This window comes from Ceratotherium simum, chromosome 35 (assembly GCF_057802395.1).
Source record: "Ceratotherium simum simum isolate JZ-2026a chromosome 35, ASM5780239v1, whole genome shotgun sequence".
In the NCBI taxonomy this organism is placed as follows: domain Eukaryota; kingdom Metazoa; phylum Chordata; class Mammalia; order Perissodactyla; family Rhinocerotidae; genus Ceratotherium; species Ceratotherium simum.
The window spans coordinates 24,792,587-24,812,520 of record NC_141934.1 but is presented as its reverse complement, the minus strand read 5'-3'; the positions used below and the strand labels follow the sequence as shown (position 1 = coordinate 24,812,520).

The 19,934-nt window shown below is 39.5% G+C and overlaps 1 protein-coding gene across 3 annotated transcripts in view; it reads right to left on the bottom strand.

Annotated features, from left to right (window-relative positions):
* Nucleotides 1-6,319: 6,319 nt before the first annotated feature.
* The window catches only part of KNTC1 (kinetochore associated 1), a 73,892-nt gene continuing 60,277 nt past the window's right edge, over nt 6,320-19,934 (bottom strand). For all 3 annotated transcript variants that reach the window (XM_087423359.1, XM_004430036.3, XM_087423360.1), the window contains 13 exons: nt 19,463-19,509; nt 17,982-18,060; nt 16,582-16,700; nt 15,811-15,946; nt 15,247-15,342; nt 14,810-14,866; nt 12,749-12,803; nt 12,604-12,667; nt 11,177-11,306; nt 9,949-10,038; nt 9,507-9,652; nt 8,610-8,700; nt 6,320-7,374 (listed from right to left, as the gene is read on the bottom strand). In XM_087423359.1, coding sequence (XP_087279485.1) covers nt 7,354-7,374; nt 8,610-8,700; nt 9,507-9,652; nt 9,949-10,038; nt 11,177-11,306; nt 12,604-12,667; nt 12,749-12,803; nt 14,810-14,866; nt 15,247-15,342; nt 15,811-15,946; nt 16,582-16,700; nt 17,982-18,060; nt 19,463-19,509 — 1,131 coding nt within the window. In that variant the 3' untranslated portion in view covers nt 6,320-7,353. The remainder of the gene's footprint in view (nt 7,375-8,609; nt 8,701-9,506; nt 9,653-9,948; nt 10,039-11,176; nt 11,307-12,603; nt 12,668-12,748; nt 12,804-14,809; nt 14,867-15,246; nt 15,343-15,810; nt 15,947-16,581; nt 16,701-17,981; nt 18,061-19,462; nt 19,510-19,934) is intronic.

Genomic DNA, 19,934 nt, shown 5'->3' with positions numbered 1-19,934 from the left:
ACAAAGGAGGCCGAGAAAACGCTGTGATAGCGTAACTTGGTCACTGGCTTTCACCCTTCAGTTCTTCTTCCTTTCACTCTTCCTTACAACCCTCACCACTTACATTTTCTTTTCAACCTTGTTATCAGCTTCTCTTTGTTTTCCTCCAAGCCCAGAAGAAAAAATGAAAATAGAGAAAAATCCCACAAGTAATCTAAATTGAACCAAAAGCATGTAGCTTCCTGGGTAAAGGCCACTCACTAATATATTAGTGTGTGGAATTCTTATTTTTACATGGCAAACTTATGAATGGTAGAACTGTTACCCTAAATGTTGTATACCGTGGTTGGTTAAGAGTCATTTTAAAAAGAGAAGCACAAGTGTGTGCATTCATATCGTCTGATGATGAAAGTTTTCCTAGATATTCTGGCTCCATATGAGCCAAACAGCAACAACTCAGGGCATGTGACATTGTGGGGTGGGAAGAAAGGGAAGAAATTTTGTAAACTACCACTTCTTCTTTTGAGGTATGAAATATATATATATATATATATATATATATAAATATAGTATAGGTTATGAGTAATATATCCTTTTAAGACTTAAAAACAATCAAGTCTATATAAAGAACATTGGAAAAAAATGCGTTAACAATAATTTTGGTTTTGAAATAATGCCATGCCTTCTGGTTCATCACATTCTCTCTCCAAATATAAGGAATATCCTAATGCTTCATACGTATATGCCTATTCACATAAATGAGATATTCTCTTAAGTAATTCAAGGAACTTGGATACTGAGTAAATATCATGCTATAAAGAATGAGTGGGCATTACTAGGCAAAGAGAGGATGAGAGCAAAGACTTGAGACAGTATGATATGTGCAGAGAATTGCTCCCAGAGACAATGCAGGGAATGGAGAAAACCTGGTCATAGAGTCTTACCTGATATCTTAAGAATGAGTAAGTCTGTGTATACATATTGAAAAAAGTTAATAAAAAACCTAAAAGTATTCTAAAAAGCTATAGGATATAGCAGTATTTTTCATAATAGCCAAAAGGTGGAAACAACCCAAATTTCCACCAATGGATGAATGGATAAACAAAATATGGTATATCCATACAATGGAATATTATTCCACCAGAAAAGGAGTGAAATACCAACACATGCTACAACACAGACAAACATTGAAAACATTAGGCTAAGTGAAAGAAGCCAGACACAAAAGGCCACGTATTGTATGAGTCCATTTTTAGGAAATGTCCAGAATAGGTAAACCCATAGAGACAAAAGGCAAATTAGTGGTTGCTGGGGGAGAGGCTAGGGTTGGAGGGGAGGGGATAGGGGGATGATAGCTAAAGTGTATGGGATTTCTTTTAGAGGTGATGAAAATATTCTAAAACCGACTGTGACAATGGTTGTATATATTGGTGAATATACAGACGTCTCCAACTTATGATAGTTTGACTTACGATTTTTCAACTTTACAGTGGTGCACATGCATTCAGTAGAAACCGTGCTTCGGGGCCCCGTGGCCTAGCAGTTAAGTGCTCGCGCTCTGCTGCTGGCAGCCTGGGTTCGGATCCCGGGCGCGCACCGACGCACTGCTTCATCAGGCCATGCTGTGGTGGCGTCCCATATAAAGTGGAGGAAGATGGGCACAGATGTTAGCCCAGGGCCAATCTTCCTCAGCAAAAAAAAAAAAAAAAAAAGAGGAGTATTGGCATGGATGTTAGCTCAGGGCTGATCCTCCTCACACACACACAAAAAGAAACTGTGCTTCAAATTTTTTTCCCCCCCAAAGCCTCAGTAGATAGTTGTATGTCATAGCTGCACATCCTTCTAGTTGCTGTATGTGGGACGCGGCCTCAGCATGGCCGGAGAAGCAGTGCATCGGTGTGCGCCCGGGATCCGAACCCGGGCCACCAGCAGCGGAGCGCGCACACTTAACCGCTAAACCACGGGGCTGGCCCTGTGCTTCGAATTTTGAATTTTCGTCTTTTCTTGGGCTAGTGAATGTGGTACGACACTCGCTCCTGATGCTGAGCAGTGGCAACAAGCCGCAGCTCCCGGTCAGCCCCACGATCAGGAGGGTAAACGACTGACACACTGACAATCACTCTGTACCCACGCAACCATTCTGTTTTCCACTTTCAGTACAGTATTCAACAAACTACATGAGATATTCAACACTTCATTATAAAATAGGCTTTGTGTTAAATGATTTCTCCCAACTGTAGGCTACTGTAAGTGTTCTGGGCACATTGAAGGTAGGCTAGGCTAAGCTATGATGTTTGGTAGGTTAGGTGTATTAAATGCATTTTTGACTTATGGTATTTTCATCTCACGAATGGGTATATCTGGATGTAACCCCATCATACGTCGAGGAAGATCTGTACTAAAAACCATTGAATTGTACACTTTAAATGGGTGAATTGTATGGTGTGTGAACTAAATCTTAACAAAGTTGTTTTTATAAAAAGCTATAGAGTACCTACCAAGGGAAAGTCAGTTTAGAGGTCGCATTCTTGAGTCCTATGGACGTTGGAAGGCGGGTTCAAAAAGAGAAAATAATTGCTCTAGAAGTTTCTTTATTCCCTTTAGAAAACATTCAGCCTTGGTTGTTCTAGAAGCACAGGGTCTTCTTTTCTGGTTGCTTTTGAATATATAAAGAATGCCAGGAAAAAAAAAAAAAACACTTTGTAGTTCTCTAATCTTGTCAAGTTTATAGTAAGACTTAGCTGCTGTGAGTTAACATTTAGAATCTTGCTGTGCATTCCCCATTGAAATCACACAGTGTGATGGACACTGGACTCTGAGATGTGTGGATACACTGTGGGTTTAGCGCATCCACAAATCTCAAGTGGGAAAGGGAAGGGAGAGAAACCAGAGTGGAGGACAAGATGTTTGTCCTTGCGTTTTTTTTCATCAAGAGTACTGTAAGGTCTGCCATCAGAATGGTTAAAATTAAACGGACTGATGATTCAGTGTTGTCGAGGATGTGGAGCAATCTGCTGTCTCCCACATGGCTGGTGGGAGCATAGACTGGTACAACCACTTGGGAAGAATGTTTGGGAATATCTACTCAAGCACTTCCACTCCTGGAAATACACCCAACATAAATGGGTGCCTATGTTCACCAAAAGACATATAGAAGAATGTTCATAGCAGCCTTATTCATAATTGTCAAAAATTGGTAATAAACCAAACATCTGTCAATAGCACAATGGATAAATTATGGTATATTAATAGAATATAGGATGCTCACAACAATGGAAAAGAACCAACTACTGCTGTTGCTACACAAAATAACATTGATGAATCTCATAATGTTGAGTAATGAATTCAGACTTTAGAGTATATGCTTTATTAGTCCATTTATAGAAAGTCCAAAACCAGGTAAAACTAATAACCTATGATGATAGAGGTCAGAACAGTGGTTACCTTTGGGGGGAGTATGCTCTGGGAGGGGCACAAGGTAGTCTTCTGGGGTGCTAGAATGTTCTATATTTTGATGAGGATTATTATTATACAGTTGTATAAATACATATAAAGTAACTCAACCTAATACTTAAGCTCTATGTGCTTTATTATATGTAAATTATACTCAACATTAAAAGAGTATTATAAGGTAAAATTATCTATCCCTGTGGTTTCCCAAGTGGTTTCCCTGCAGAGGACAGTCCATTGGATACAGGAAGAAAGTATTAGAATATTTATTTTGGGCCGGCCCCGTGGCTTAGCGGTTAAGTGCACGCGCTCTTCTACCGGCGGCCCGGGTTCGGATCCCGGGCGCGCACCGACGCACCGCTTCTCCGGCCATGCTGAGGCCGCGTCCCACATACAGCAACTAGAAGGATGTGCAACTATGACACACAACTATCTACTGGGGCTTTGGGGGGAAAAAATAAATAAATAAAATCTTTAAAAAAAAAAAAAGAATATTTATTTTTTATTTCTTCTCTTTAAAATTTCTACTAAAGGAGTATATATTGGGAGTATGTATTGAAAAGCTTTTACCGAGGGGCCGGCCCGGTGGCGCAAGTGGTTAAGTGCGCGTGCTCTGCTACGGCGGCCCGGGGTTCGCAGGTTCGGACTCCATATAAAGTGGAGGAAGATGGGCATGGATGTTAGCTCAGGGCCACTCTTCCTCAAGAAAAAAGGGGAGGATTGGCATCGGATGTTAGCTCAGGGCTAGTCCTCCTCACAAAAAAAAAGCTTTTACTGAGGGGCATGCAATAAAAATTTGGGGGACCACTAGTCTCTTATACCTAAGACACCAGCATTCGACAAAAAAGAACCTGTTGGTTACCCCCAGCACATCTGTATGCTTACTTGGCTATTCCCGTCTGGATAGACATGATTACCAAAATTAATTAGTCTTATTCTCTTACTCAAAAATAACTTGTCAAAAACTACCCAAGGGAGGGATTCAATGTGTTTACATAAACATAGCAAACAGATTCCAAATCTCTGGGCCCCGGAAGAAACAATAGAAAGACTGAATGTCATACGTCTTGCCAGGCCAGGTTTTCTATGTGTAGGAAGTGGAAAGAGAGCACCTCACTAATAAAATTCTCTACTCCATATAGTCAAAAGAATGAAAATTTAGCCACCTCACTCAAAGTAAGAGATGATGAAAGAATATGTATGAGTCATGAACATTATAGTGCCTTTACTTATTTAGTTGTTACTAACTTCCCTCTTTTTGGTGTGTAATGAGGTGCTGTCATTTGTTCATGTGATAATGAAACATTCAAGGAAGGAATCTTACCCGGAAAATGGGTAGCCAAAATTCATTTATCTCATACATATTTACTAAGAGTCTACTATACGAGGGAGGCACTGTTCTAGGATTTGGGGACAAAATGATGAATAATGAGACAATCAATAAACAAATCAACCCAGATAACTTTGGATAGTATTGTGAAGGAAGTAAATATGCTATTACCATAGCAAGTGACTGGGTTTGGGAGGAGGCAACGTTAGCTGGGCTGGTTGAGGAAGGCTGATCAGAGAAAACGGGAGAGTGGTAAACATTGGTTAGAAAGGCAGGGGGGCTAGATCATGCAGGACCTTCCAAGCCATGGGAGAATGGGCAGGTAGCACTGAGCTGTCACTGAAATCCAGCTTTTAAACTCAGTGCTTTGTAAAAATGTGACCCTCAACAGGGGGTGCCTTTTTGCAGTAGATTTACCGAAAGGAGAGCATTATTATATAATTCATCTTCCAAGAGTGGATCCTTGTTTCTAATTTGAACAAAGGTGCCAGTGTGCCTCAGTTGGCAACTCGGGTTTTATGCTAAGTGTGAAATGGGGAGCCAATGAAAAGTGTGAGGCCAGGCAATGATGAGATCTGGCTTATGTTTTAAGAATATACGTAGGCAATAGTATGGAGAAGGGATGTACGGAGACAAGAGTGGAAAAATAAAAATAATCAAGTTTAATAAAAATAAATATAACAACAAGAAGGATCCTGGCTAACTGTATATTTGAACACCTTAAAATAAATTCAAATATATTTATGTTTCAAAAAACTACTTCTCTGGCATACCAAAAGCTAACCCTTTACCTATCAGAGCTCTACTCTGAACAATGAACCCAGTGTTAAGGCTGGGAAAGGACACCTGAGCCCGGCCGAGTCAGGTGAGCGGGAAGAGTCATTTCCATTCGTTAGCTTCTAGCGCCACCACTTGACCCTTCCGTTCCTTGCACATTTCTGCCCAAGGATACAATTACAGGCTTGACTCGCAATTTCAGCCTTATAATTCGTTTTCTTAAGGTTCAATCATATACATATCAAAGAAATAAATGTAAATAGTGACATAACATTTTCGCCTATCAAATTAGCAAAAAGTTTCTAAACCTAAGATCACTCGGTGTTGGGGAAGATGCAGTCAAGCTTTCATTCATCTGCTGCTGGTAGGGATGGGCTTTCGTGAGCACCTTTTGAAATGCACGCGGTTTGGCAATTTGCATCTAAAGCCTTTAAAGTGTTCTTCATTGCCTTTGATCTGGTAAATCTGGTCCTGGGAATCTGTCTTAAGCAAATATATACGGAGAAGCTTTGTGAAAAATATTAGTGTAGTCTGTCCAGAAGAGAGCAAGTGGATGACCATTTAATTTCCTGCAGCAAGGAGGTTTTAAAAATAAGAGAATTAAGGCTTTGACAAGTTATATAGCTTGTCTGGGATCACACAGCTGGAATGTGACAGAGCCAGAATTCAAATCCGGACTTGTTTTTACCCCAAAACCTGTTTTCAATCACGATGCTACACTGAGTTTTCTGTCTAGAAATAATATGTTTCTCAACTAGCAACACCAAAGCAAACTAACTCTAGTATTATCAAATTCAGTTTATTCAAGTTATTCACAAGTATAGCAAAAGCCTACACAGGCAGCATAAGAGGTGTAATTAATATTTTTGAGCGCTGGGTAGTGTCTGCTGGCTTTCAGTGCCACACTACCCTTCTAGGCCAGCCTCCATACTGCCGGGGACTTACAGCCTACAGACTGCATCTCCCAGGCTCCTTGCCAGATGGCCTCCTGTTTGGTTCTGTCATTTCTTGGCACTGGCACCAGAGTTAGAAGGTTGGAGAAAGCGAAGAGCTACTTCTTTCCTCTTTTGGTGGTGGCTCCACAGAGGCAGCAGCAGCTGCGGATGCCCAACGGCGGCTGGGGCAGCAGCAGTGAAGTGTCAGCAGCACAGCGGGAGGACACAGCCTTCTGAGCAGAGCAGCAGCTCCACCAGCTCAGCGGCAAATGGGGGCGGGGGCTCCACCCCAGGGGCAGGAGCAGTTTCCTGATCTTTGGCTAACAGCCCCTTCCCCTCTGCCTCTCTAGAGGCCCCTCCTCCATCCCCCTCTTGCCTTTCAGTCCCTTTAACACCTTTGTAACCAACTCCTGGCATTCAATCCATCTCTGCTTGAAATATCGAGTGGTTTCTGTTTTTCTGTCTGGCCACTGACTGACACACTCCACAGCAAAAATTATATACATACTTACTAGAATGACATTAAAAAGGTTGATATTCTTATTATATATGTGGAAGAAATAGGATATAAGTAGTTGTTTTTCTTGTGAGGGGAGCAAAATATTTTTGCATTTTGTTTCCTTCATATAGAGTGCAAAAAATTGATAATCTCTATAAGTTATACAAGGAACTGGCAAAGAAAAGATTGATTAATTCAGGACATGAGTTCTTTACAGGACAATTAGGCTATTATTAAGCATCTTGGTTATTACTTGTGGGACAACATTTGAAAATAGCTATAACACACAGATTGCACAATTTTAAAACCGTAATAAATATGGTCAGTTAATAGTTGACTCCAAACTTCCTCTTGTTCTTCTTGAAAAACGGTTTGATGATCTACTACGATCCACTAAGAAACATCTAAATGGGAAGAAACACAGAAGCATTTTTATGAGTGTCATTTAGTTTTTTAAATAGAAAATGGTTTGATAAACTATAGAATGTAAGACTTCATTGCTAAAAATCTACATATAAAATTATTTGGCATTTTTGGGGCCGGCCCCGTGGCTTGGCAGTTAAGTGCGTGCGCTCCGCTGCTGGCGGCCCAGGTTTAGATCCCGGGCGCACACCGACGCACCGCTTCTCCGGCCATGCTGAGGCCGCGTCCCACATACAGCAACTGGAAGAATGTGCAGCTATGACACACAACTATCTACTGGGGTTTTGGGGGAAATAAATAAATAAATAAAATTATTTAAAAAAAAATTTATTTGGCATTTTAGATGGATATTACTGGAGAAAAACAGATGCGTTTTAAAAGGGCCACAAATTTGTCTCCCGCATCAACATCCTCCCTTTTGAAAAAAGTAATCTTATGCCATTGAGCACAACGGCCTGGAAGTGAAGAAGGGAAGTTATTAATGGAAGTTAACAAAGGTAGGCTTATTTTAATATGCCTGATCTGGATCAAAAGAGGAAAAAACCCACAATAACTTAGTTAGGTTTATTAAAACTATCAAAACATGATCAAAGTAAAAATTCTTACCTTATATTTAAGTTTAGAATAGGAGTAAAAGTAATTTATATGCATATTTTATATATCAAAACATTTGGAAATATGTACACCAAAATGTTAACAGTGATCCTATCGCTGGGTAGTGAGATTTTAAGAAATTAGTTTTTGTTTTGCTCTTACAAATTTCTCTTTTTTCTATAATGAACATATATGTCCTAGGAAATTAAAAAAGGAGAAGAAATAAAAGCAATTAATACCTATGCACAGCACTAATTAATGCCTTTTGAAGTTTAGTTTTTCAGTTGCTTTAATATGAAAAACAAGACTTTATGAGGAATCATAATGCTGGAAAGCACCTAAGAGACCATGTGGTCCAAATCTAAAAACTGAAGCCTGCACAGCCTGAACAACTGGCCTGAGGTCACACTGCTGCTTAGCGCAGAGCAGAGACCACAACCCTGGCCTCTTAATTTCTAGTCTAGGACTCTCTTCATACAACAAGTAAAATAGAAAAATATATGTAGTCACACATAAAAATACATCTATCTCCAGAACACCAGAACAAGTCAGCTTAATTTTAAGACCCTAGAAATACCTACGGTGTCAGATTAGGACCCAAGCAACTACGGGCCAGCTTTACCTTCAGAATTTCACAGGGAGCGGTGCCTGCAGGTACAGCTTTCCCACAATGCTTTGAATATTCAGTTATAAAGGCTGAAGCTTCTTCTAAACTGTGGAATCAGAAAGAAAAAGAGGGGCATGATGAAACTTTTGGGGGTGATAAATATGTTCGCTATCTTGACTGTGGTGACTGGCATCACAGGGGTATGCATATGTCAAAGTTTATCAAATTGCTTACTTGAAATTTGTGCAGCTTATTATATATATTGATTATACCTCAAAAAATAACACTTGTTCATAAATGACAATATGTAGTTATGGTTGGGTCACAAGTGAGAAACAGGCAGGAAGAAATTCATGGCATGGTGATGAGAAAGGGGTACCTCCCAAGTGGCCGGCACACTCAGACCAAATGTGGGGACGGACTCAGCAAATATTTCAGTCCTGACTGAGCTATCCCGTCTTCAGTGTCAGCCCATCTCTCCCTTTACCTTTTGCCTTTCCAAATCTGCTCCTAATCCTGTCCCAAGAAGCTTACTGTTTCTAAACTTGAGGGTGCTGGTAAATTAGATAACCAAGCTTAGCAAAAGTTGTTACGTAAAGCCATTAGTTATTTGAGCAAATGTCTAAGGAATAAAGTTGTAATTTAGAGTTTTAGAGAAAGACTGTAAAATACCTATTTTGGGGGTTCAGACAGCTTGTTTAATTGTTTGATTCCAAGTTCACGTTCCAAGGGACTGGGTTACAAGACAACTAACCTCTGGGTATGTACAGTAATGCTACAGCTTAATATTCAGAGCCTTTCATTACAACTAAATAGCTCTATAATTGTTTGATATTTCCCTCCAAAATAAAGACAAATTTTAAGGAAATTCTACAATACGTTTTTTTTTTTTTTTTTTTTTAATTAACTTACCTTAACTCATTTGCCAAATAGTTTACCAGGTCAGTGATGTTGTTGGTATTCATCACGTGCAATTTCAACATTTGAAAATATTTTGTCTTTGCCAAAATCCCAAACTCCTTCTTATTTATGACATTATTCAGAATCAGGTTTCTAATCTATAGAATGACAGGTATCATCAAATTAAAAATGTGTGAAATTCCAAGTCCTTATTCAATACAGAAACATTTCTGACAATCAGAAGTTAAGTGATCATTGCATTGTGACTAAGCCTCTTTTTTGACAGGTCGGGAAGGGGGACTGCTGTGGCCCATTTCAGTACACAGTAAAGAAATAAATAAAAAGTAACAACAAACAGAGATAGTAGTTTTCAGCTTAATCTTAATTTGGGGAAAATTATTACCTTCTAATACTAGGTTTTTCATAGCAACAAGGAGATGAAATTGCCTCTTACTTGATGTGAAAATCCGGCCAACTGGCCAGTATTCATATGCTCTTCTAACTGCTGTAAAATGATCTGAGGATTGCACGAGCCCAGGAAATTCTAGAGAAAAAATCACAATGAAATTAATGGAAAAGCATTATTGCTATTAATTTCTGTCAAATAGGAAAGGTTTTCATTTTTAAAATTGAAATATCTTAAGAACTTCTAATATAGGAAAAAACACCTCTATCAGATAAAAAACTGTTCATTTAAGGAAAAAAGGCATTTTATCTATTCCTAGTCCAACAGCAAGAGCTGTTTAGCAAGCATTTTGCCATTCTAAGCACCAAAAGGAATCTATTTAAATACTAAAACTTTGAAAAGCATCAACAGATGAGTTTATGAACAGTCAAAAAACAACAAAGTCAAAGACAAGCACAGACGGCTTTGAAAAAATGCAATGAACAGACCAAATGACAAAAAATATACATGTTCGTTTATATAGATCTCTATCTACTGGCTTATCTACCTGTGGGGAAATAACTGTAAAACATTTCCAAATGCTTTGTTCTAGATTATAAAGGGAATGAGAGTTATTTTTAAAAGGTCTGTCCCCAGAATGCTCAGGGCTCCCTTTGTTAGACACCCACACACAACCTGACTCTCCCCTCTCTTTTATCTCCACATCCAATTACTATGTTGTAGTCTTCTCCTTCTAGTTCACTTTCACTGCCACCACCCTACGGTGGGGACTTATCCCCTCAAGCTTTCCTTGCCTATCCACAAGGTTGTTGTGTAGGGATCAAGTGAGACAAAATCCTGTTCAAATGCAATAGCTTCCCAAGAGTTTCCCTTCTGGCCACCTCTCTCCTCTCATCAAGCCCACATGGATCATTCCTTCTAAAATACTGCCTGATCATTTCACTTTACCTTCAAGAAAATTAATTGTTCCCCACTGATAAAAAATAAAGTCCAAACCCCTCTTACAGCACCCCTCAGATGGACCTTAATCTATCGTTCAGTCTTAGTTCCTACTAAAGCCCCACGAAAACCTCCTGCCCCCACCCATACTGATGTACTCATTTACAGATCTGGTGAAAAGAAAATGCAACCTTTTGCAGGGGACAATAAAAAACAATAAAATAAATCTATATGTGTTGATATGGAACAATCTCTAAGACACCATTGTTATGTGAAAAAAACAAGTATGAGACCTTCTATTTCTTTGGCAGCCCCAGAAAAATAATTTGCAAAATACCTTAATTTGCTGGTGTCTTTTTTCCGAATGGGGCATGAGCATTAGACAGGCTAACGCAAAAGCCGGCAGCTCTAACTGGACATACTGCCTGGCAACTCCAATCATGTCGAGATCATCTGAAACTGGACATCTTCAAGAGAGCACATTAATTAGTTAACACCCCGTCAGATTCACTAGATTTTATTGGCTTTTCTAGTTTTCCATAGCTGTTACCTGTCTATGCTTTCAATACTTTTATTTAATTAAATTAATTAATTAATTATTTTGGTGAGGAAGATTAGCTCTGAGCTAACATCTGTTGCCAATCCTCCTCTTTTTGCTGAGGAAGACTGGCCCTGGGCTAACATCCGTGCCTATTTTCCTCTATTTTATGTGGGACGCCTGCCACAGCATGGCTTGATAAGTGGTGCATAGGTCCGCACCCAGGATCCAAAGCCACGAAACCCAGGCTACCAAAGCAGAGTGCGTGAACTTAACCACTACACCACCAGGCCAGCCCCCTCAGTAATTTTTTGTGTGTGTGTGAGGAAGATCAGCCCTGAGCTAACATCTGTGCCCATCTTCCTCCACTTTATATGGGACGCCACCACAGCATGGCCTGACAAGCGGTGCATGGGTGCGCGCCCAGGATCCGAACCCCAGCCGCCAGCAGCGGAGCGCGTGCACTTAACCACTATGCCATGGGGCCGGCCCCCCTCCCCTCAATAATTTTAAACATTAAAGTGCTGGTGCATAACATACACTTGGTAATGAGCAACTCGAGTCTTCTATGGCATTCTTCATGGAATAAAAGAATCTATCTACAGGAACATAGACCACTGGTTGGTGCTATAATTGTGTCTGAATGGGGGCCGGCCCGGTGGCGCAAGCGGTTGGGTGTGCACTCCGCTGCGGCGGCCCAGGGTTCGCTGGTTCGGATCCCGGGCGCGCACCGGCGCACTGCTTGGCAGGCCATGCTGTGGCGGCGTCCCATATAAAGTGGAGGAAGATGGGCACAGATGTTAGCCCAGGGCCGTCTTCCTCAGCAAAAAAAGAGGAGGATTGGCGGATGTTAGCACAGGGCTGATCTCCTCACAAAAAAAAAAAAATTGTGTCTGAATGCCTGCATATGCCTAAAGATAGATTCTCAGAAGACTCAAAATCTATGAGACAGCACTATATGATTTAGGTAGTCACAAAAAGCACTCTATACTTACATTAAAATTGGGTACTAATTTTAGAGAAGGCTTATTGAATATTAGTTTACTAGTTGCACTGCACGTGAAAAGTAGACATTATAAAAATAATGGAGATATTTTATTTTAGAAACTAGCAGTATGCTTAACTTCCCAAGAAAAAGAAATTACTCAAAAGAGATGTTTATTGGAAAAGAATTTTATAAGCAACAAATTTGATATTTTTTATAGGAGAACAAATATTTTACTTACTCTAGAACAGCAATGAGACTCTCACAACAATCTGATAACTGACTGGGGCTTAAAGGACAAGAGGCTGAAAATGAAAAACAACAACAATGTATGTACACATAACCATAAAATGCCACTGTCAGTGTTTCAGAGGAGAGAGAAATACCTGAAAGCAGTGGGATCTGAACCACACGCTGCCAAGCTTTGCTGAAGTAGGGAACCTGTGAAAACAGTGGATTAGAGAATTCATGTCTGGGATATTACGAACTCTCTTCATTTTGCAGTCACAAAACTGTATACTTAGAGCTTATATTCTGGATGTTAAGATCAAAATCATAAATTGATATCTCCCTGTTTGAGATGATTAAGATTCTAGGATAAATTTCTTCATGACTGTATATTTCAGGATCTTATTTTACAAGACTAGCTGATTCATTATTGTTCCATTTGGTAAAAAGTGTCAGAACCTAAATTAGAAAACAAAATTTATACTAAGTCCATTATGAGCCAGACATTGTGCTAGGACCATAGGAAAGGGGCAAGGAGACAAGAGAAAGAATTCCAAAAAAATGAGTAAGGCAACAACATAAATTTCCATCAATAGGGGAGTGATTAAATAACTTATGGTACATTTTACTCCACATTATGGAGAATAATTAAGAGTTAAAAATAATGAGATACCTCAAAAGGTTAAACATAGAGTATCATAACACCCAACAATTCCACTCCTAGGTATATACTCAAGAGAAACAAAAACATATATCCACATAAAAGCTTGTATGCAAATGTTCATAGAACACCATTATTCATAATAACCAAAAAGTAGAAACAACTCAAATATCCATCAATTGATGAATGGATAAACAAAATGTGGTACATCCATACAATGGAATTATTCAGCAATAAAAAGGAATGAAGCACTGATACACGCTACAACGTGTATCAGTTGAACCTTGAAAGCATTACACCGAGTGAAAGAAACACAAAAGATCACACAGTGTGTGATTCCATTGATATGAAATGTCCAGTATAGACAATCCATAGAAACAAAAAGTAGATTAGTGGTTGCCAGGGGCTGGAGGGGGTGGGGATAGGAAATGATTGCTAACAGATATTGGGGTATATTTTCAGGGTGAAGAAAATGTTCTAGAGTTAGATAGTGGTGATGTTTGCACAACTTTGTGAATATACTAAAAAACCACCAATTGTACACTTAGGAAGGATAAATTTTACATGTGAATTTTATCTCAATAAAAAACAATAAAATAGATCTATATGTGCTGATATGGAACAATCTCCAAGACACCATTGTTATGTGAAAAAACACTTTGTCTAGAACGTGATTGCATTTATATGTACAAAAATATACACATATACACATGTACATACAGACACATGCACACATATGCTTATAATGATAATAGGAAAGCTCTAGAAGAAAAGACAAGAAATTGTAAACAGTGGTTACCTCTGGGGAGAGAATTATAAAGGGAAATGGTAAAGGAGAATTTTCAAGTTTTACTCAGCCTATTTCTAAATTGTTCTAATTTATTAAACTAATAATAAATTATATATTTCTATATTATATATTATAATAATTATGTGTGTACATAACTGAAATTTAGAAAAAGTAAATAAGACATGGTCTCTGGGGGCCGGCCCGGTGGCGTAGTGGTTAAGTGCGCATGCTCCGTTGCAGTGGCCTGGGGTTTGGATCCCGGGCGTGCACCGGCACGCCACTTGTCAAGCCATGCTGTGGCAGCGTCCCATGTTAAGTAGAGGAAGATGGGCATGGATGTTAGCCAGGGCCAGTCTTCCTCAGCAAAAAGAGGAGGATTGGCAGATGTTAGCTCAGGGCTAATCTTCCTCACACAAAAAAAAGAAAAAATAAAGACATGGTCTCTGACTTTAAAGATCTTCAAAGTCTAAGAGAGCCAGTTGAAAGTGTAATTAGAATAAACTATACTGTGATAAACGTTATAGTAGAGCCAAAGTGTTTTGAGAACATAAATGAGGACGTGACTCATGAGGTCTGGAGAACTGGGGAAGTGATGTCTTAGAGGAGGCAACATCAGCTGAGTATTCCGGGTCCAGGCACCACTCTAATGGAACATCAGTTTTGTTCTTTACTGAGAAGGCAATTACTTAATCCAATGTACCCAGCAGTCACAAGGCCAGTGAGTATAAAGATTAAATTCAATAAAATGTACTTTAAAAAACTACATACCTGCCATAAAGAATGGATACTAGAAATGGCTGTTAAAACTTTCCTTAGATAAGGAATCTGTGAAAAAATAAAACAAAAAGTTGTGAAGACCACCAAAAAGAAAAATTTCAACATGAAATATCAGGTTCTTAAAGTTTTAAAAGGAATTATGAGTAAAATTTATCTTCCATGAGAACTGCCAAGAGTTCACTGACAAATTCACAAATATCAGTAAAGGCCAGGGAACTTTCCATTTGTTCCCAGTGCAATTTACATCAGTTTTGAGTTGTACCTTCTCTGGCCTAACATCAGGTCTTTAAGTTTGGCATGAATGCAGTGGGAATGAATGTCTTTCAGCACATATCTGTTCAATAACAAGTATCAATGCAAAATGTTTAGGAGATGCTGTGCAAAAGCTTTAAAATATACTGCAGTCTAGGGCACTGAGTCTTACTTACCATATTGAAGCCGAGAAGCTTTTGCAAGAGTCCATTCCAAAGCTGCAGGTCATAGATTTTGTATTCTAAACAAAGCTCAGTCACCAATCTTACCGCCTGAAGCAAAAAAAAAAAAAATCATACTGCTTCAAGATACCAGTATAGCAAACCACCTTTGGAAAAGGTGGGGCAGCTGAATACAAAATATGTTTATAATCTAGGTGTGTCTATTGCCTAATAATGAAGGCCCTCATCTCTCTATAGAAAGAAAAAAAAAATTAATCTTCCTTTTTTGCTGTCATGGACTCACAAACAGCATCTCAGACTTTCTCCCCTTCCTTCCTTCTGTCCAAGAACAGTTTGCCTGTTGGTCCCATTTGAGGCTTCCCTCCCTGGGCTCCAATTGCCTCAGAGACTAAATTCCCACAGGAAAGTAGAAAAGGTCTCCGAGCAGTAGTCTTGCTCAGGAATAAAGTTTCTCTGTTTCGGCCTTCCAGGTATCTGAGTGGTGACAGGCAACAGACTGAATATAACACCATCTGAGAATATGGAAGCCTCCCCCATCAGACGACTCAGTGTACATACCATGGCTTCGTGGCTGTGGTTTTTCCATAGACCCTTAATCATTCCTTCTTTAGGACTGTTGCAAAATAATTCATATGTGATAGGGATATTCAAAGTCTCAAATGATGCCAGAAAAGTTATACATTTCAAATAAGATCTGGAAAACAGGCATTTATGGGAATCATTCTCATAGGCCACATATACATTTATTTATTTATTTATTTATTTATTTATTTTTAAAGATTTTATTTATTTATTTTTTCCCCCCAAAGCCCCAGTAGATAGTTGTATGTCATAGCTGCACATCCTTCTAGTTGCTGTATGTGGGACGCGGCCTCAGCATGGCCAGAGAAGCAGCGCGTCGGTGCGCACCCGGGATCCGAACCCAGGTCGCCAGCAGTGGAGCGCACGCACTTAACCACCAAGCCACGGGGCCGGCCCACATATACATTTAAAATAAAAGCCACCATATGGAAATATTACACCAGTTTGTTTTTAAATGTCTATTTTAGGCTTCTAAATATATTCACTGAATATAATATTAGAAAGAAATCCATTTTAGCAAGACAAAGAAAACATTCAGTTTCTAAATGTCTCAAACAAACGAGGGAAACAAGATGTTCTCAAAGGCCTATTTCCCCTTTGCCAAAATGTCAAGGACATTCAAGGCAACAGATCTACGCTTACACAGTCACTCTAATGCATTCTTACGAACTAAGGGGCTTACAAGTTACACTTCTGAAAAATGATCTGTTTCCTATTTCTTAATACAATTTTAAAAATCTTACTTACTTCACTTCTTCAATGGGTTTTTTGAAGAGACATTCTATAGTTTCCTTGTCAGCCAAATAGAGGAGACACTGAAGAGCTCGAGTTCTGTGAGCAAAAGTTAACTGACGCACACCTAATTTCTGTAAAACCAAAAAGGATTTGGAGAGTCACACACCTGCGTGTTATAGTTGGGTAAATGAGCCTCAATTTAGGTAACATTAGCAACATTGTTTAAAAAAAAAATTCAAGTCAATCCCTGCCCTTAGGGAGTCCATAGTATAGAGCAGTGTTTCTCAAAGTGTGGTCCACGGGCCACTGGGGGATGTTTCTCAGATTCTTTCAGGAGGGAAAGGGTCAGAACAACTTCCACAATACTACTAAGATGTAATTTGCCTTTTACACTGTGTTGATATTTGCACTGATGGTGCAAAGCACTGGTAGGTGAAAGTGCTGGCTCACACCAAGGCAGAACACCCACTATTACAGCAGCCATCGAATTCTGCACAACCACGCATTTGCAGCACTGAAAACAAGATGACTTCCACTTAAGAAGCTTCTTGATGAAGCAGTAAAAACTAATTTTATTAAACCCCAACTCTTGATTATATTAATATGAATTCACATTTGAATACATATTAATATTAATTAAAATGTATTCATTAATGTCGTGTGTGACAAAATGGGATAGTACACGTCAAGCATACTGTAGTACGATGGCTTTTTTCAGGGAAAAGCACTTGTTCAACTGAATTGTGAGCTGAACTAGCCTCTTTTCATGGAGCACCATTTTTACTTGAAAGAATGACTATCAGATAAACTAATAGAAAGTTTTATTAAAGAGATTTTCCTCCCTTGCTGTCAAGGACACGCAGTCAGCATCTTAGACTTTCCCCCTTTTCCTTCTACCCACACCCTTCCTCTTCTTCTGCTCCAACTGCCTCAGAGAACATTTCTATGTGCAAAAGCCCGAAGGCCAAAGAGGCCATATTGCCTTTAGGGAAGACGAGAGTTTAGTCCAGCTAGAGTTTAGCGGGGAGGGAGGGGGTATGACTAGAGTGGAGCCAGGTCACACAGGGTCTTGAGGCCAGGGTGGAGGCCCCTCCCACAGCCACGTGGTTTGGCCTCCTGGTATTAGGAACGTTGCCTAACCAGGGAGTTAATAACTGTGAATGTAGATAACCCGTGGGAACTGCCAAAAGGCACGCCATTTAGTTTGCTAAGCAGGATGTTACAGAAGCCAGCACTAAATGGAGCTGACAGATACCACAATCCTTGTTTCCAAAGTAAGATATACTCTGAATGAGTATGTAAGTGAGCATTATCTTAATCATCTGTTAACGAAATCAAGCACGGTAAATATGCAGGAAAAAATGTTAAGCTGAGATGCAAAGATGAGTTCTGACTAAGTTTCTAGGGCTTACAGTTGTAGCTGATGTTGCAAATACAAACAGCATTCTTGAACTATAATCAATCGGATGAGACAGAAGGAGATACAGGACTCTGGAAAAAAAAATTTTAATTACATTTAGATTTTAATTTAGTGATAGATTACCAAAACAATAGATCTGTTTATTGTCCATAGAAAAAGTCATTTGATATCCCAAACATAGGCCTGAAGGGTTACGGGTCAAGGGCATTTTTGCTTTCTCCTTTAAAAGATGCTTAATCTACATACTAAAGAAGACAATAAATACAACAAATGCCAGGCCTCAGTCTTCTCATCTATAAAATGACTAGTCAATCTCTGATAATTTAAATTCTCTGTTGAAGAAATTAATACAAACCATAGCTGCAAAGTACATTGAATACTACACACGGAAAATTCTGTGTTTTAGTTCACAGGACCTTGTTAGTGGCACATTTCAACGTCTAGACTCAGGGCTGACTGGCTCCCCCTGGAGAAGGGCAAGATAAGGTCAGGTGTACTGGAGGAAAGAAGGATGGGGTGGAGCTTTCAGTGGGAAAGAGCAGGAAGTTACAAAATTGGCATTAGGTACTCTTTCGGGGATTTCCTTCTTGGGATTTTTTTCTTTCTTTCTCTCTCTCTCTCTCTTCGAACTGTTTTCACGATTTTCTAGGTGGCCAGTTCAGTTAGGCACTCAAGGAGCTACCTCTTGCTTAGACAAAGGTGCCCCTGCCCTTAAAAGACAAGGTAGGGGTCCAGAGAGAAAGAGGGCATGGAGTGGGTGGTAGACCAGCTCTGCCCAAACTGGGAGAAATTCCTGAGTTTGTCTTTCCACATCCTTTCTTACTATCAGATCTCCAGGGCCGACATAGGGTGTAGGGCTTCACAAGTGACTTGACCACTTTTGGTCTAGCCCAGGAATGGCAAAAACCTGGCCTGTGTGTCAGCACTCCCTCTCCCATGCCTTTGCCAAGCATCATTAACGGATTACCACATTCTTTTTGATTTGAGCTCAGATACAGTCCTCTCAAGAGAGCAAGCCATGACCAATCTAGATTTAGCACATTAAATGAAACCAACATGCCTTTCTGGTCTGGCTTAGGTTAGAAGGGAAAAGGAATCCTGGTGGCCCAGATCTGAAGCAGCCCAGCTCACCAGGGTGAGAGAACATACAGCGGTCTGGGCCCAGAGTCCCAGCTAATGGAAGAGTTTTCCTTTGTTCGAGGAGCATTCTCTGCTAAAGGTGCTCTAGGAGCCCTCAACATTAGTAGGAATGCATTGAGGGTTCAACAATTCTAGATCTTGGCTGTATTTTATTTATTCCATTGGAGATACTTATACACATTCACAGCCATATATCAATGAATTGATTCTTCTCAGAGGCTCTGACCCAAATTATATCAAGAAAGTGTTTTAAAAACCAACTTCGGACAAATTTATTGGTAAGATTCCTACTGGGCATCAAGATATAGACAAATGTAAGTAAAGGAAGAGTACCTTCGTAGTGCTTCATCTTCTTGAAGTTCAAATAATTCTGATGGTTTCTTTGAAAAAGTGAAAAAAAAGTCAAAAACTGAAGAAACTTTGTTGACTAGGTAAGCTTATGAAAATCTATTAGATGAAAAACCCAACGTATAAAATTAATTATGTTTACATACAAGAAATTACAGTGTAATCCATTACTTTCTGAAAAGTATTTTTGCTTAAAATATGGGTTTACTCCCATTCATTCAGTCAACAAATCTTTACCGAGCACTTAACTCGGTGCCAGGCACGATTCCAGGCACCTGGGCTGACTGAGAGAACAAAAATACTCCTGTCCTCCAGGAGCTTACATTCATTGGGTGATTTTTAAAAGGAAAGGACTCTATGAATTTTAAAAGAGCTCTTCATTAATTCAGTATATTTATTGGGACTTACAAAGCAATGTGCTAGGTGCTTTGAGCAGACACAGTTCCTGGCCTCATGG